Below are 17,794 nucleotides of genomic sequence, written 5' to 3'. Positions count from 1 at the left end.
GTAGTGGAGACTTTATTGAAAAATACAACGGAAATGAATTGAAAACTGTGAATTGAAAATGTAATCTAAATCAAACGTCAAGGCTCAATATGCTTTGTTTATTCAGATGGAACAATTCAGAAGTGGATGTTTATCCATTAAGATCCAATCACTATAATATGCAAAACAACATGATTAGATTGAAGGAAAAAGCACCATTCAGCTTGAACAAATATTTTAGTTGAGCTGTTGTTATTAACTGAGGCACACAACGAATTTCACACCGTAAGACAAACTCGTCTGTTCTAAATGACTAGGGACCGACGTTCAAATTTACTTCACAAGTGTCAAAAAGTTTTTCAAGGCCCTGTCGAGGCAAAAAGGTTATACCACTTCCTTGAGACCTGACAGAGTAACATCTATTTCGTTGCCACGAAATACAATGCAAGGTCTTAATGAGACTAAAAATGACCATCAGCAAATGAACTGTTCTTACCAAGAACTGTCCGCTTTCGAGGACAACTTCAAACTTATTACGTATTGCTTTCTTTTGCTTGGCAGCCTTTTCGGGAATATCTTCATAATCATCATCGTTTACAAAAACCAGGATTTACACAAAACAGTGAACTATTTTATTGTGAATATGGCTGTGTCTGATCTCGTTTTCCCGTTAGTTTGGCTCCCCGTAGAAATCGTTGCAAAGGCGAACAATTCGACATGGTGGCGTTGGTACCTTAGTGGGACCTTTGGATCGATTACTTGCAAGTTTATTATTTTCGTCTCCCAAGTTTCTTTTCTTGTATCCTCCCAAAGCTTCGTGTGGATAGCTATTGACAGATTTTTCGCCGTTGTGTTTCCAGTAAGACTAGGGTTTATTTCTAAAAAGATACGTATGATAGCGATCGCTTCCACTTGGAGTCTAGCTGCTGCTTTTTGTTTTACATACCTACTAAGTTTGGATCTTCGTAAAGAAGGCAATCACGCTTGCTGTAAACACACAACGTTCGTTTCCATTAACCAAAAAGATTTCGCAATATATCTTTGGTTTCAAACGACTCTCCTTTATTTTGTTCCGTTGTTTATCTCGACACTTTTATACGCAGCCATAACTGCTGCCCTACATAAGCAAAGCAAATCGCTTGCGAATTCCGGCCCGAGAATTCAACGAAACGTTTTCGAGAAGAGAAAAAGAGCCATCCGATTGTCCGTTGTTACCATGGTAACATATTTCCTGTCCGTTTCACCAGCAATGCTTGTTCGCCTACATTTCAGCAGAGTTTTGCCACTTTCCTGCACCATGATTGAAGTGTTAAGAGTTACGGCAGATGTTTGCCATTACGCATCGACTGTCATCAATCCCGTCATTTGTTTGTCATTTGTTCAGAGCTATCGTCGAGGATTACGAAATATTTTATGCTGTTGCTTCAGAAAACAGAGAGATGAGACAGCACAACAAGGGCAAATAACCCAAAAAGAAATAATCACTCCATCTGGAGCAAACTACAGGAATCGACGAAATTGTAAAGTGTCTGCAAATAACGAGGAAACACTGGATACTACATTGTGAATTTACATATAACATGAGCTTAAGTCGACCCAAAGATACTTCATCTAAACATTTGGGTGCATCCGATCTTAGCATTTTGATCAGAATAGAGCAGGAGAAAACCATCGGCGCCGTGTGGAAGCAGAAGATCATGAAGGAGATATCTACAAATAGATAACTGCTAAGGTCCCCTGACATCCAGTCATTGGAACAAGCTCTTAGCCAATAAGAAGACCCGTAGCTAGTACAGTGCATAGTTGATATGATAATCGCAGGATTTGACCTCAACACAGAGAAGATATCTGCAAGTAGATAACTGCTACGGTTCCCTGATGTCCAGAACTTAGAACAAGCTCTTAGCCAATGAGAAGACAAGTGGTGATGTAATGTGTGTGATGATAATCGCAGGATTTGACCTCAATAAAGTTTGAAAGAGAGATTTCTTTGAACCATTTTTATCTTATGATTCAATGGATGCATTAGTTACAGAAATTCTTAATAGTTTTCGTACTTTTTCGCACAAATTTGAAAATAATATTACCTTTGCAATACGCAAAAGGTTCATGAAAAGCAATTAAATTGTATTGTGTGACACGTAAAGCATACTAGATGCTAAAAGGAGAGAAGTCCATACCTTTCGATTGCTGTTCTTCTTAAATTCTGCATAGTGTATTCCATCCTGACTGTATGACAAATAATACTGAGTCACCCACTGACGGGCATCCTGTCGTCCTTGTGTGGCAATCTTCACCACCCGAGTGGGGCGACCAAAGAAAACCTGAAACCACTGGAGACGGTTGTTATGTCGCGCGCACCAGGCCCCCATTCGATGACCAACGCGGCGGAAATGAAGCCTGCCGTTGTTGGGTGCGTGGTTCTTGTCCCAGCTGGAAGAAGCAGTAAGTTGGTTTGCACGAATGCGGCCATTTTTCAGTCCTAAAGGCTTGTCGCATTTTGGTCCTTAAAACAGATAAAAAAGTTTTAGGAGTTTTGAATCAACTGATGCTACCTATGATTTACCCATTATTACTGATGCTCGGACGTAAGTGTACACTTACCGACAACACAACCATAAAATTCCACCCTCATTGAGATCCAGCCGTACCACGTGACTGGGTGAATCCTGAAAAAGCGTGCTGTTATGGGTCTCGCCAGTTTGTGACGAACGATAATGTACCGATCGTAATTACCCTGGAATATCTGAAAGCCAGAAGAGTAAATTAATTTTTAGGTTTCTGAGCAACATCATTTTAACACTTTATGGTTAAAATCAAGTAGGGAGATTGGAAAGAAGCGACACAACACGACAAACAAATAAAAAACCTTCAGTTAAAACCATTTTTGTCTATTTTGAGCACCGTTGATTTGATAATTTTATCAACCATGTTGATTGTCAGTGATGTGCACTGAGCAAGACACAAGAGTGACTCGCACCTAGTTTCCCTTTTGAATGTCACTGCCGAATTCAACATTATGGTAAAAGAACTGATCACCAACTGAAGACTCTCTTGATTGTTCATAAAATTATCTTGGTCATTATCATAAACAATGTTCAGAGAACACTGTGAGGAATATACATACTAATACATCCAAAAGTATCGATTGTGGACCATTCAAAGATGATCTTACCTTAGTACGCCTGCCCTCTCTATAAGGTGTGTACTTATACCCATTTTTACTGTACGATATGTAATAACTCGTCACCCACTGAGCGGAGTTCTGTCTTCCCTGAGTGGCAACACGTGATACTTTGGTAGCCGCGCCAAAATCTATCAGCAGCCACTGACGTCTGTCTCGTCTTTTTGCGCACCAGGCCCCTCCGTATCGGCCATAACGTCGTCTGTTAAGTCTACCATTGAACGGGCTGCAGTAGTAGTTGTAGAACGATGAGGCGCGCATGAGTGGATCTGGAACACGGCCGTCCTCTACACCGAGTGGCATGTCACAACGATCTATGAGAAATACGTGTTGTTATCAGTTAACAAGAATGTTCATTGTCAAAACGAGACTGGCTAGTAACTTGCAGAAACAATATAGTGTCAATATACTTTCATATCGAACCCTATTTGCTGTTACGCCTTATAGGTTGCCTTTGAAAAAGGTCTGACCGTAAATCTTGACTAATGATACACTTGATAAAACAAATTAAAGGAGCACACGATACGGAACCTCAATTTTTCCCGCTCGGATTTATGGCCTGCGCACGAAAAAACTCTGGCCGTAACTTACAGTACGGACATTGAACTCGTAATAAGAAGTACATAGGTTGCAAAACTTACTCCATGGTGCTCCATATAATTCCAGTCTCATGGAAATGTGGGACCTCCATCCTCGTGGTATCACTCGAACATATCGGCCGTACAGTGGTGGATCAATTGGATGTGTTTGGACAGACAGTCGGTCTCGATTGCCTTGGAGAGTCTATGGAACCGAAGAAAATCGTGGAAGTATTGATAATTATTGAAAAACGTACAAATGCCTTTAGAGAGAGCTGAGAAGAGAGAATCAACCGCTATTGAGGTCACTTTCAACACGATAAATGATGAGCTGATTGAGCTTTTTTGATTGAGTTTTGGCCTAACAAAAGAGGCGGTAATGATAACCGCTATTGTCTCAGACTGTTTAACAAACCTTTGACCTTGCAGGATCTAAAAGCTAACTCTACTAAACAGATAACCAAACCCTTGGTTGGCTGGTCCTAAAAATTTGATTACATATCCGCATAATATAGCCCCAGCTGATATTGTCAAAATTTTTGATTCGTTTACGGTATATCAAAACTGCAATTAGCATTTAGAAAATGATTACTGTTGTACCTTAACATAATTCCACCAATGCTTTACTTTGGCAAAGTTGACTCCATCCGCACTGTAATACAGATAGTACGCCGTAACCCACTGGTCAGCGTCGTATCGACCCTGAGTAGCAATTCCCGTCACCTTCATTGACCTTCCCAGGTCTACCTGCAGCCATTGGTTATGATTATTGTGTCTAGAGGACCAGGCCCCAATAAACCGACCTCGACGCGGACGATGAAGTCGCGCCAACCAAGGAGAATGGTTCGCATCCCACCGAGACGAGGCTGTAATGGCGGCATTTTTGATTCGATTGTTTTGAAGGCCAAGAGGACTGTCGCAAAATCGTTCTGGAGTAAATGGACAAGACAATTTCCTTGAGGGGACACATTGCTGGTACATTTGTGTGTTAAATAGCCTTTAATTTTCAAGCGTGACAAACAAAAGTTTCACAGAAATGTAAAATGGCTTTTGAAAATCTTTTTGAATTTTTTGTACGCCTCTGATCTAAAATGAATAAAATCCTAAGAGTTTTTATCTCTCTATAGTCTTGAAATTGAATTTCTTATGAGACAGTAGTTAAAAGAATGTTAATTCTTAACTGATATGCTTGAGCCTTACCGCGCAGGCGACATCCATAAAGTTCCACACGCATGGCTATATAGCTGTACCACGACTTTGGGTAAATTCGGACAAACTGTGCTTTTATTGCTGGCATGATCTTGTGCCCCACCGTATGATAAATGTCGTAGTTACCTCGGAATACCTGTAGAGATCACAGATAAGTATCTAAAGCCACAAACTAAACGCTCATGATAAGAAATTCAGTAAACATGTTGTATTTGGCATCTGATTTCTCTCCAATTTGCCACCTTCAGTTCTATTAATTTTCACACATTTCATCAAACTGTTATCTTTCTGTACCCCAATATAGGAGTGACTCAAATCTAATTTATCTTTACAGTATTATTTCTGAATCAAACATTAAGGTCACGAGAATAAGGAAAAATGATCACCAACATAAAGAGTTCTTGACTGTTAAACAGAATCTCCTTATCAGCCCTGTAGATAGTGTATGGAGAACATTATGCAGAATATGCATACTGATATAAGGGTGAAAGTTCTTAAGGAAAAGTTTTACAGGCCGATTGTTCGTACCTTAACTCTTCCGTAGGATACATAAGCCCTGAATCTCATTCCAAAGCGACTGTACGAGAGTGTGTAACTTCTCACGTATTGATTAGCTTCTCTCCTTCCTTGTGTAGCGATTCCTTTTATGATACTACTCTGGCCCAAGTCAATCTGTAGCCACTGGTTGGCACTTCGAAGTCTGGCTACCCAGGCCCCTGTTCGTCCATGACCATTAATGATGTTCAGACGCGCTCGGTCGGGTCCGTGGTTGTAGTTGTACGACGACGAGGCACGAAGACGACCCGATAGGATACGACGATCTTCCATACCCAAAGGCATAACACACCGATCTTAAGAGCAAAACAGAGACAAAGTAAAAACTTCATTTCTCGCCAAAACGTTTCAGTATTTTTCCAATTTTAAGTGAATTAAATTTAAATGATGCTCACCTGTGAAACAACCGTAAAACTCTACTCTCATGGATATGTGTTTGTACCATCCTCTGGGACGAACCCGGATGTAACGACAACGCAGTATAGGAACAAAGGAGTTGGTGACAACAGTATTTTGGTCACGGTTTCCCGTGAAGTACTGCAACAGATAAAAGAACATATATATTAGAATATATACTATTAGTAAGATTTTAACTGAATTTTACTCATGAAATACTCGTAGATAGCCTCAGCGAGGTGTGCTTGTGCCGCTGGGTGCTTTTCGTATAACAAATCGTCGTATTAGCGCTGCCAGGAGAACATGACCGTAACCATGTTAGGCCCTTAGACTCTCAGACGAGTGTGATTATGCGACCCATACATGATATATGTATCGAGAAGTTTCACTGAGACCTTTGTGGGCACCCAATACCAATATTGGTATTGGGTGCAACTACGCCTATTCTTAAAGGAAAATGAAGGGGGTTGGGGGAACATAAAACTGCTATCGTGACGATATGCTCCCTTCATGTTTAGGGCAACATTGTGTATTCTGCAAGATAACGAAGGTTCGATCGCATCAACCGATTCCCTGTTGGAGGATCTGGAATTTGTAGGCTTACTAATCTTAGGACATTTAGCTGTCCCATCAAGTGACTATAGTGACGGGCGCCTTATTAACTGGACACATCACCTACGGGAGTTTGAGGCCAACAAACTCACAACCGTGTCCTAGTTTAGTTAGTGCTGAAACACAGACAACCAGCACCCTGTTTCAAAGATTTTCACCAATCAGTTCTAGACTCGTGCTCTGCCTCATACCTTAATGCTATTCCTTTCCATATATGGCATAAAGTGAACTCTGTCGAGACTCCTGGTGACATAATACTGTGTAACCCACTGGTAAGTATCCTGCCGTCCCTGTGTAGATATCTTAATGATCTTCGCTGCTCTTTTAAAGTCCACTTGCAGCCACTGGTAATGGTTATTGTATTTTGCTGACCAGGCCCCTATGTATCGTCCCCGACGCGGCCGATGGAGTCTTGCCAGATAAGGACCATGGAATGTATCCCACATGGATGCCGCCGTGATTTGGTAGTTCTTAATGCGCCCTGTCTGCATTCCCATTGGTCGGTTGCAGAGGACACCTAATAAAGACAAAATAATGAGGCTTAGAGGAAAAAAAATACTGTATAACTATCTACGACGCTTGGCGTATATATTTTTGGGATCAAAACATCGACTTTCCTCACAATCACCACACATTTTAAGAAAAATTATTTGCAAGAATTTCTCGTCACATCCATACATATTAGCCCATATTTAATTAGTTTCCTGATTCTTGTCACCTATAATCTGGGCTAAAAAGCTTTTGGAATAACGACATAGTAGTCTATTAAAATTTTGCGGTCAATGCTATGCTGGTAACTCTTAAAAAAGGCTGATTGTCAAATCGACGAACTTGATCAAATTTTGAATGATTTTACGAGTTCTAAGCGCATGTAGATTAAGTTATCATTTCTCAGAGGTCTACGATATTTTCCTAGATAACAGCTGGCGATAAAATTAAGTTGATAAGATATCAATGTTTTTTAGACTTCTGAGTAACTGGGGACGCGGTAAGTAAATCAGCAGATAGAAACAATAGAAAGTAGATTGTTTCAAATCTGACTGATATTTAGCAAACCAGCTGAAATTTACTGAGCGCAGTTGAGGAGATGAACTCGGAGCTACAACAAAACAAGGCTTGTTTCGTTGCAGAGTCGAAGATTTGTGACCTCCAAATTATAATTCAGTCAGCACCAAGGCGAACTTTCGATTGCATATCCTGTCAGCATTCTGAGAAATTTGGCCCCGGATACTTCATACACTAGGACTACACATACCCAGTCGACAGCCATAAAGTTCAACCCTCATAGAGATCCAGCTGTACCAAGTCCGTGGGTGAATACGTATATAGCGGGCCTTGATGGACGGGCGAAACCTGTGGTACACTACATAATATCTCTCGGTGTTGCCTTGGAATATCTACAAAATAAATGTGCTATGAGAATGTGTCTTTAGATTGGCTAGTTATTATAACATTGGTAACAAATGAAGAGAGAGAATTTATCGCCTGTGCCTGATAATTAATACTTAAGTCACATCTGAGACATCTGCTCTTCGTTTCGGTTTCTCATGTTATTCCGACTGTAGTGATTTTCCCCCGTACGTGGGCCTCTGACGTGTCTCGAGACATCCAAGGACTACACAATTCGCAAAACTGAAGTACGTCTTCAATTAAGATATACAGTTGACGACCATGCGACATCATAGCAGTCAGAGCAACAGTATCAGTAGAAGTAAAAGGGCAAAAAAGAAGCCTTTATGTTACTCCTACCTTGTATGGGTAGCTTAAAGCTCTTTCCTTAAACTACACAACGTAAATTAATTGAAATGTATTGAATACCCAAGTGCATTTCATTACAGAGATTTCCAAACGCTTTGAATCTTGTCAGATTTTTCATCTGGAAATTGCATTAGCACTTTGTTCCTTGCGTTGATAATTTATACTTTATCTACGATTTGCTCGCACGTTAAATAAATATCGCCTCTTCGTGGAATAAGAGTGGCCAAAGTGAGATATGACACGTTCAATTCTGTATAACTAACCTTTACTCTCTTCCCGTGTCTGTAAGGATAGAACCTCACACCGTTGTTGCTGTACGATACAGTGTAAGACTTCACCCACTGGTTGGCATCATACCGGCCTTGGGTAGCTATCCTCTTCACTCTGGAAGTAGTTCCTAAGTCAATCTGTAGCCATTGACGAGTGTTGCGGTACTTAGCGACCCAGCCTCCTCTGGTTATACCATGATTCTGAGCCTGCAGTCTTGCGCTCCAAGGACCGTAGTAGTGGTTGTACATGGATGAGGCGGTGAACATTGCGCGTGTGACGCGACCGTCTCGGACTCCAAGGGGAACATCGCAACGATCTGGATTGTGAGAGTAAAATTGTTTAACATTCCTGATGGTCTGATTCACAACTTTTGCTTGTTGAAAATTTCGCCTAACTTTTCAAGTTGGCCATTCAAAGCGTGTTAATTTTCGACACGCTTGACTATCTATGATCCTTTCGGTCTAACGTTGGTCCCTTAAATCTCAAGATTTCAGTGAAAAAATTCATTCCTTATATTTTTTCCTTTGGAGATTTTGATGTTAATGAAATGTTATCCTTCGTCACTTGTTTTCTAGACAATTCATAGCCGTAGAAGAAGTTACTTTTTCGTCACGTGTGGAATTGAAAGGGTTAAATAAAGACTCAACGATAAACATCACCAACGGAGACAGGAAACAGGTTATTATTGGATTCTGGTCGAAAGTGAAAGGTGGAGGTGAAAGCAACTTACCAGCGACACAACCATAGTACTCGATTCTCATTGAAATGTGTCTGTACCAGCCACGTGGATTAAGCTTGATATATCTGGCTAAGATTGGTGGGTTAATGGCATTTTTAGCGATGCTGTTTTGATCACGATTGGCTTGGAAAAGCTGAAAGAGCGAAATAATAATGACGAGCTTCGCAAAAATGTTAGGGGTGTTGGCTCAAAACTAGAAAGCCAGTGTTCCGCAATCCTGCTGGTACGTTTTAGAATCACAGTCTCTGAGCATCAGGGTCTGAAAAGCTTATTCCTACTTTATCCTTATTTTCATTCGCAAAATTTGACGAACCACTAAGTATTAAAGCAGCGAGATTCCTTGAAAGGTTTTACTGAAAGGTAGAGCAGAACTCACTCAGAAAATCATTCAATGAATTTCTTCTCCAAGAATACAAACAAAAGGGCACATTTAAATCTAAAATGGTTGGCAATGAGATTTTTAGCTTCTACACAACAGCGTTCACAAGTACAGCTGCAAATGTCAGCTTTGCTATAATTGTTTATTTAGATAGTTCGGGCAGAAAATTTGTAAATCTAACACCTGATTAAATGATTGATTTTATCGGTATTTTCATATGTTTTTACCTTGAATACACTTCTAAACTTGAATGCCTCCCAGTGCACGTTATCCTGACTTGACGACAGATAGAAAGAAGTCACCCATTGGTTGGTATCCTGTCGGCCTTGAGTGGCTACTTTAGTGATTTTCATCGGTCGACCAAAGTCCACCTTGAACCATTGTAGATGATTATTGTACCGTGTGCACCAGGCCCCTACATATTTGCCACGTTTGACTTGACCCAGTCTCCCAAGTCTGGCTGCGTGGAATTGATTCCATTCCGATGATGCTGTAATACGGCTGTTGGGAAGACGGTGGTTTTGTAATCCCAGAGGTTTGTTACACGGAGAGGCTGTATAATCGGACATAAAAACAGTGAACAACAATTTTTTTCGGTTAATGACAAATAAGAAACGAAAGATCGCAGAAAAGCCCCCATATCTCGTCGATTTATCGTTCACACGTGGCGTTAAAGTGTACGATAAATCATCAAAATATCGGCGATATCTCGGCAGAGCAAAGCGCAATATTCGACGATAATCGTTCGCATTACATTTGCACAGTACCAAATTTCTGTGTCAATAAATTTCTTACTTACTTTTTGTCGTAATTTCATCGCTTAGACATTTTTCTTAGAAAGTTAAGGCATACCTGAAGCGCCATAAACTTCAGCTCTCATAGATATCCAACCGTACCAGGTTTTCGGATAAAAACGAACGTTTATGGCCGTGAAGGGCTTAAGGAACTGGTGATACACGATGGAATGGCGGTCTGTGTTTCCACTGAAGATCTAAGATAAAACCATGAATCTTTTAAAACAGCCACAAAACACAACAGAGGAAAAACTATTACATATGAATGACGGAGGGTTGTATTGGCTGAGTTCCCCAATTAAACAAGAGGAGTATTCTCTAATTAACCGGAAGGCCAGGGATCCACGTCCCTCAGCGGGCATCTGTGCATTCCAATTAAAGCGTCGTAAAACAAAAAAAAGGCGTTTCTGTTATTCTCGTTAGTAGCATAAAAAATACTAGTTTATACTCAAAACCAGAATTTACTCGTATAGTTGCATTTCTCAGCCGGGAACTTGAGATTATCGCATTACTTAAAAGTTGACGCAAAGTGTATTGAAATAACGAACAGTTTCATTCAATTGAGTTTTTCGCTGATTCTTAATGGAAGCGGAATACTTCCATATTTGTTAGAAACTGACATCCCGCGAAAACATAAAACGAATAACACTTGCGCACTTTTCAATGTCATACGGTTTCACTTGTGAACCAAATACATCTACCCTTGAAAATCACACTAGACATTTACCTTGGTGGTACGTCCTTCCTTGTAAGACACGAAATTCATTCCGTCCAAGCTGTACATAATTGTATAGCTTCTCACCCACTGGGAAGCGTCCTGCCTTCCCTGGGTAGCCACGCCTTTTATGCGCATCAGCTCAACAAAGTTCACTTGGAACCATTCCCCTCTGCGGTTGTGGCGCACGCTCCATGACCAGCGGCTGTTCAGTCGGCCATGCCATGGAGAGAGGTGATGATTGTAGTAAGTGGATGCAGTGAGAGAACCATCTGTAACACGCTTATCTTCCAAACCAAGTGGCATAACAAAGCGATCTGAAAGTGTTAGAGGAAGAGGGGTTAGATTCTTTCGTTCTGTACCCTGACGAGAGAGAGAAGCCATGAAGAGCTTCTAATGACTCTTGATAAGGCTTGATACTAGACGAAAAGAAGGTTCTTGCAAGTATAAAAAGTATGAGCAGAACGCTTGTATTAACAAAGAAATTTTGCTCCATTTAATTACTTGTTGTTGTTTTTTTTTTCGAAAGAGAGAAGACCACAAATTTTCCCTCGCCAAACACTCAATGATAGATCGTCCTCGGCTTTACAATCCAGCACTTTCACTTCAGGAAAACCAATACGTAATTTCTCCTTACGATATCAGTACACCACCAAACAGAAGTTAAAGAGAAAGAGTATGAAATGTATGGCAAGCAATAAGGAGAACTTATATTGAGGTTTTGGAATTGAAAGGGTTAAATGGTTTCTCGATTACCTTCAGCACAGCCATAGAATTCGACCCTCATGGAGATATGTCCGTACCAACCCCATGGATGGATCTCAATATATTGCGCTTTAATATTAGGAAAGAGACGATGTTGGACAACACTGTTTTGATCTCTGTTTCCTTGGAAGTACTGCAATAGAAAAATTAAATATTGCCATTGATTTTATATCACTTACCCTGTCTTTTAGTTAGAAGCACACCAAATAAATATTCATGCATGTTTGTCGATATCCAAGGTGCCTTGTTAGCACAATAGGCAGCAGCACATCAGTCTCAAGCAAAAGTGAAAGAGTTGAAGAAATTTAAAGGTCGTGGGTACGATCCTCAAATGGGGCACATATTTTACTGGTTCCCAAAAATCTAGCTATCTCTCTGTCCTCTTTTTTAGATAATCAATTTTGCTTTTCCTTGAACGTATGTCTGGCGGAGAAGCAACCAAGGTACGTAAAGAAGAAATACTTAGTGAGGAATGTTCTTAAAGCTGACATCTCTATTTGCTTCTATTTCAGTTTCCACATATGTCCACTGTTTGGAAAAAATGATCTTTTAAAAAATTTCAACGAGCAATTATGATGTACCTTTCGATTACTGTTTTCTTTGTATTCAGCAGAATGCACTCCATCCTGACTAAATGTCAAATAATACTGAGTCACCCATTGACGGGCATCCTGTCGTCCTTGTGTAGCAAACTTCACCACCCGGGTGGGGCGACCAAAGTAAACCTGAAACCACTGGAGACGGTTGTTATGCCGCGAGCACCAGGCCCCCACTCGATGACCAGCGCGGCGGAAATGAAGCCTGCCGTAGCTGGGTGCGTGGTTCTTGTCCCAGCTGGAAGAAGCAGTAAGTTGGTTTGCACGTATGCGGCCATTTTGCATTCCTAAAGGCCTGTTGCATCGTGCACCTAAAACGAATAAACCAAAGAGCGCATGCGACAATTAATACGATATGGTTTTCATTCTTCCATAAAAAGTGGGAGTTGTTCCATGTTCAGAAGGATGTTACTGTTTTGACGTGACAATGAAGTAAGAAAGCCAGGAGGCAGTGGCTGGTGCAATGGACATTAGACTGAGAGTACTTGTTTAGAACCTGGCCGAACTTTTTCAAATTCCGCATAGACACTCAGAAATTCAAGTTGGTGCCTAAATTTACCTTACTTCTCCGGTTAGAGATCGTAAATTTAGCCCTTGTTTTGGCCGGCCATTGTGATTTCTTTGGTCATAATTTTATTTCACTTGATCGAAACGCGCTTTAAACGTTCTGAAAAAAATCGCAATAAGAAACTTAATTAAGGGCGAGGGAAACTCACCAACGACACAGCCGTACAGTTCAACTCTCATTGAGATCCAGTTGTACCACGTGATGGGATGGAATCTAAAATAGCGCGCTGTGATATGGTGACGTAATCTGTGGCGTACAATCACGTGTTGATCATAGTTTCCAAGGAATATCTGAAAGTAAAATAGATCATTAATATCAGGTTTAAAAACCTAAGGGTCCCAATGAAAAGTGTGTGTTAGACTAAGAGTTCGGGAGAAATAATTGAAAGAGCGCTACAAAGTTTCCTTGCTCAAAAGAAGACTGTATTTCCAGTCCACTGGAGTCTGTGCGTTATTCTGAGCTGAATTATTCAAAACACCGAGAGACCTCACCAAATGTTGGCGGTAATGTGCGATGCTAAACAAGAGAAGTCAAAACCAAGTTTAAATTTTAATCCTACATTTGCACTAACACCACCCTTGAACAACCGGCTCCTGGGCAAGAGCTGTGGACACATAAAACAGAAGAACTAGGAACCTAAGTCTAGAGTAGATAGTGGATGTCATTCTTTTGAATATTCTTTCACTAACCTTTGTTCGACCTCCCACTCTGTAAGGTACATACGCATATCCATTCTTGCTGTATGAAAGAGAGTACGATTTCACCCATTGAGCGGAGTTCTGTCTTCCTTGCGTAGCAATACGAGACACTCTGGTATATGCACCAAAATCCACCTGAAGCCACTGGCGCCTGTCTCGTCTCTTTGCGCACCAGGCCCCTCCGTATCGACCATATCGGCGGCCGTTCAGCCGTCCACTTCCTGGTCTACAGTAGTAGCTGGCGTACGAAGAAGCGCGCATCATTTTGTCGTGGACGCGCTTATCTTCGATACCAAGTGGCATATCACAACGATCTACAACAGAAAAAAAAAATAAGTACACGTAGGGCTTCGTCAACTTAGCTCTTTTTTCAAGTGTCACTCGTGGGTTTAGATGATTAAAATCAAAAAGGAAAGGGGAAAGTTTTAAATGACAAACGTAATATTTAACTGATAGTTGAACGAGCACAAGAAGGTGAAGAGGTGAGGTTCAAATGGATTTAATGCAAAACAGGAAAACCTAAGAATCATTTAGTGTCGTTCAACGTATTAATGTGGATGTAGAGATTTGCGATGCGTGTAATATTGAATTTCTCTCTTAACCCTTTAGTGACCAGATTCTAAGTTCTCCTTACAGTGATACTGCTGAATCATTAATTAAGATCATGAGAATTGAGGAAATGATCGCCAACCTTAGAAGCTTGATTGTGAAACGAATTCTCCGTATCAATACCAAGGGAATGTATAGAGAAGAGTAGGGAGAAGATTGATACTGATGTTAGGGAGTAGAGGGTTAAACTGACAACAACTTCTCCCTGGAGCTTGTATGTGATTATTGGTTTACTCCAGACAACAGAAATAACAAACACAAAAATAACACAAAAATGGCGTTTTTGAAAAACTTACTCCAAGGACTTCCATAAAGCTCTAGCCTCATTGAAATATGTGATCTCCAGCCTCGTGGTATGATTCGCACGTATCTGCCGTAAATAGCTGGGTTTATAGGGTGTGTTTGTACAGACAGCTGATCTCGGTTGCCTTGGAAAGTCTGTTTAAGGACAAACACAACAGAAGCAATAATGTATTAGCATGGAAATACATGAATCACCTCGAGCATTTCATCAGGTAGAGCGAGCTTGCCTTACAGGTAAACGATCGTTCACGGATCCACTATTGATTCCCCCTGCCCCCACTTTCTACATTCTTTTTGCCAATCGTCTTTCTTCACTTTATTTCCTCCCTTTATTTCCTATACCCAACTTTCTTCCACTCTAAAACGCCATGATGTCGGCAAAATTTTTCACGAAGAAATATTGAGCACTTGCCAGCCGAAAATTTATTAATACTGCAAAGCCCACAACAAAGTTACCTCATCTAAATTATCAGTAACTTCAGTAACCTAATAAGTGGGAGACTAACCTATGACGACTTCTGTCACTTGCTTAAATCAGGTAAAACTTTCTTAGGCACTCAAAAGGATACAAAATTAGAATGGAAAGGAATCGGTAGTCCTGTATTGTTACCGATGAGTTCCCAAACTCATTAATTTCAATCGATGTGCTCCTTCACGCCAGAATGCAACTAAATTTGCCATCATGTCATACTTCCTAACGATCTTTAGTTAAAAACCATCTTACCCTTGGTGTATAACTCCACCAATATTTCACTTGGGAAAAGTACACACCATCGTAACCATAGTAGATATAGTACGCGGTCACCCATTGGACAGCGTCCTGTCGACCTTGAGTGGCAATACCAGTGATCTTCATTGCCCTTCTAAAGTCGATTTGTAGCCACTGATTGTGGTTGTTATGTCGGGAAGACCAGGATCCAATATAAGGCCCCCTTTTAGCTCGGTGCAGACGAGCAAGCCAGGGTGCGTGATGCTTATTCCACTGTGAGGAAGCTGTGATTTGGCTGTTTTTTATACGACCGGATTGAAGACCCACTGGCGCATCGCAGAAGTTTTCTGAATACAAAGTAAATGAAGTATTGAATGCTTAACTCTTGATGGACCAAATATTTAAACATCTGACCCATGATATTAGTCATGTAATCACCTCTTAATCGTCCTCCATAAAGTTCGACCCTCATGGCGATGTATGAACGCCATCCCTTAGGATGGATCCTGATGTAGCGTGCTTTGATAGCGGGAAGTATCTTCTGGGCCACTGTGTGATAAATGTCGTAGTTACCTCGGAACATCTAAAATAAGAGTAAAAGACAAATGTTACTTACAGCCGAAAATGCAAGAACGGGAACAAGGACAAATTTTGTTACATCCTTAATTCCAGATGGGTTTGCTTTAAACAAATCGAAGTAAATCCAACAAAATGTTTGATAACAACAAAGTCGGCCCCCTAAAGATAAACAGTTTTATTAGTAGCTTTCTTCTTTATAGTTACACTACTTGCGAGAAAATTAAAAACCTGGTTTTGCAGATGTTGAATGAAGGGGGAACGCTGCGAGATTTGTTAAATTATGTTCAGGGGTGGTACACTGAACTTCTCTCCGAACAACTTTGCGCGGCAATCAAACTATACCGTTTGTGACTAAATATGAAAATAACAGGGTATAAAGTTTGGAATTTATCTTCAAAAGAGAAATCATCTCTATATGCTGTAAAAAAACTGTAGAAAAAAAGGTAAACGTAGAAACTGCCCCAATTTACATTGAGTGGAAAAAGTATTTGGAACGCCTCCTCTTAGAAAGTGGTCTTTAACCCTGCACTCAACATAACGAACAGAAATCTTGCAATTCATCTCTAACAAGTTTCCCGAGAGTACAATTTCTTCGCCTTACCTTAACGCGCCCGAAAGATACGTAAGAGATGAATCGCGCTCCGAATCGACTGTAGGATATCTGATACTTTGTCACCCATTGATGAGCTTCTCTCCTTCCTTGCGTAGCGATTCCTTTCACAATAGTCATTTCCCTGAGGTCAATCTGTAGCCACTGATTGTGGTTACGATGCCTGGCTACCCAGGCTCCTGTTCGTCCACGACCGTTGACGATGTTTAGACGCGATCGGTCAGGTCCGTGGTTGTAGTTGTAAGATGACGAGGCCCGAAGATGACCCGACAGAATACGACGATCTTCCATACCAAGAGGCATGGTGAAACGATCTTAAAAAAATTCAAGTGATAAGTTTTAAAAGGTATACCAACAAAAAGTGGAAATTTTATAAGTCATTCAGATGTGAACAAGGCTTTTTAGTAACTTGTAGGTCATAATTTTGCAACTGTAAGTAGCAGAATGTTCCTCTCCAGAACGCAAGACTCTTTAAGAGTCTTACGTTCGTCCAAGTTGACGAATTGCGACCTACAAATTTAACGTTTAGCCACAGAACAAGACCTTATGATTTACTTTCTGAATTACACTTAAAATGCCCTCTTAAAATAAATGCAAAGAAGTCCTAAAGGAGAAAGTCATGTCCTGGAATCACTAATGTAAAACCCGACACTTTTCTATGACATTTCGAGTTTGTCTTGCCATCAGGCTTATAACGCATTCACCAGGTCCTCGTTCCTCTCAGTTTTCGAACGAGTGATCAGAATAAATGGGTGTTTACTCTTACCAATGCGACATCCGTAGAACTCTAATCTCATCGAGACATGAGCGTGCCATCCCCAAGGATGTACCCGAATGTACCGTCCTCGAATGGCAGGAATAAATGAGTGTAACCTTACTGTGTTCCGGTCGTGATTACCAGAGAAATACTGGAACGAGACAACAAACAAACAAAAATCAAATATTTTGGTTGCTTATGAGAAAAATAATAATAAGAATGATAATACTAATAAAATGAAAAATAATGATACTGATAATAACGATTTGTTCAACAAATCCATTGGGACACTCTTCCCCGTTAGTGAAGAAAAAACGAGAGCTTAATTGAAAAAAAAATATATATATATAAAACTGGTATAAACAAGATAATATATCATATTTTATTTGATGTCTGGTCTATGATAATTTTAATAATTATTAAATAAATTAT

The 17,794-nt window shown here is 40.4% G+C and overlaps 2 protein-coding genes across 2 annotated transcripts in view; one reads left to right on the top strand and one right to left on the bottom strand.

Annotated features, from left to right (window-relative positions):
* Nucleotides 1-17,794, bottom strand: part of LOC131771490 (uncharacterized) — a 118,957-nt gene that overhangs the window by 82,892 nt on the left and 18,271 nt on the right. Inside the window, 24 exon segments of the mRNA XM_066158925.1 lie at nucleotides 2,160-2,485; nucleotides 2,584-2,725; nucleotides 3,155-3,477; nucleotides 3,805-3,946; nucleotides 4,342-4,670; nucleotides 4,942-5,086; nucleotides 5,479-5,801; nucleotides 5,901-6,042; nucleotides 6,705-7,030; nucleotides 7,769-7,910; nucleotides 8,535-8,857; nucleotides 9,272-9,413; nucleotides 9,887-10,212; nucleotides 10,512-10,650; nucleotides 11,181-11,485; nucleotides 11,925-12,066; nucleotides 12,515-12,840; nucleotides 13,246-13,387; nucleotides 13,787-14,109; nucleotides 14,701-14,842; nucleotides 15,432-15,763; nucleotides 15,855-15,999; nucleotides 16,597-16,940; nucleotides 17,372-17,513. Of these exon segments, the coding sequence (XP_066015022.1) occupies nucleotides 2,160-2,485; nucleotides 2,584-2,725; nucleotides 3,155-3,477; nucleotides 3,805-3,946; nucleotides 4,342-4,670; nucleotides 4,942-5,086; nucleotides 5,479-5,801; nucleotides 5,901-6,042; nucleotides 6,705-7,030; nucleotides 7,769-7,910; nucleotides 8,535-8,857; nucleotides 9,272-9,413; nucleotides 9,887-10,212; nucleotides 10,512-10,650; nucleotides 11,181-11,485; nucleotides 11,925-12,066; nucleotides 12,515-12,840; nucleotides 13,246-13,387; nucleotides 13,787-14,109; nucleotides 14,701-14,842; nucleotides 15,432-15,763; nucleotides 15,855-15,999; nucleotides 16,597-16,940; nucleotides 17,372-17,513 (5,613 nt within the window).
* LOC136277280 (neuropeptide FF receptor 2-like) lies at nucleotides 288-1,819 on the top strand. Its single transcript, XM_066159112.1, has one exon. It carries the CDS (start codon nucleotides 422-424, stop codon nucleotides 1,544-1,546), a length of 1,125 nt encoding a protein of 374 aa, XP_066015209.1. The 5' UTR covers nucleotides 288-421; the 3' UTR covers nucleotides 1,547-1,819.

The sequence above is a fragment of the Pocillopora verrucosa genome, chromosome 12 (assembly GCF_036669915.1).
Source record: "Pocillopora verrucosa isolate sample1 chromosome 12, ASM3666991v2, whole genome shotgun sequence".
Lineage (NCBI taxonomy): Eukaryota > Metazoa > Cnidaria > Anthozoa > Scleractinia > Pocilloporidae > Pocillopora > Pocillopora verrucosa.
This window is presented reverse-complemented; position numbering and strand designations above follow the sequence as displayed.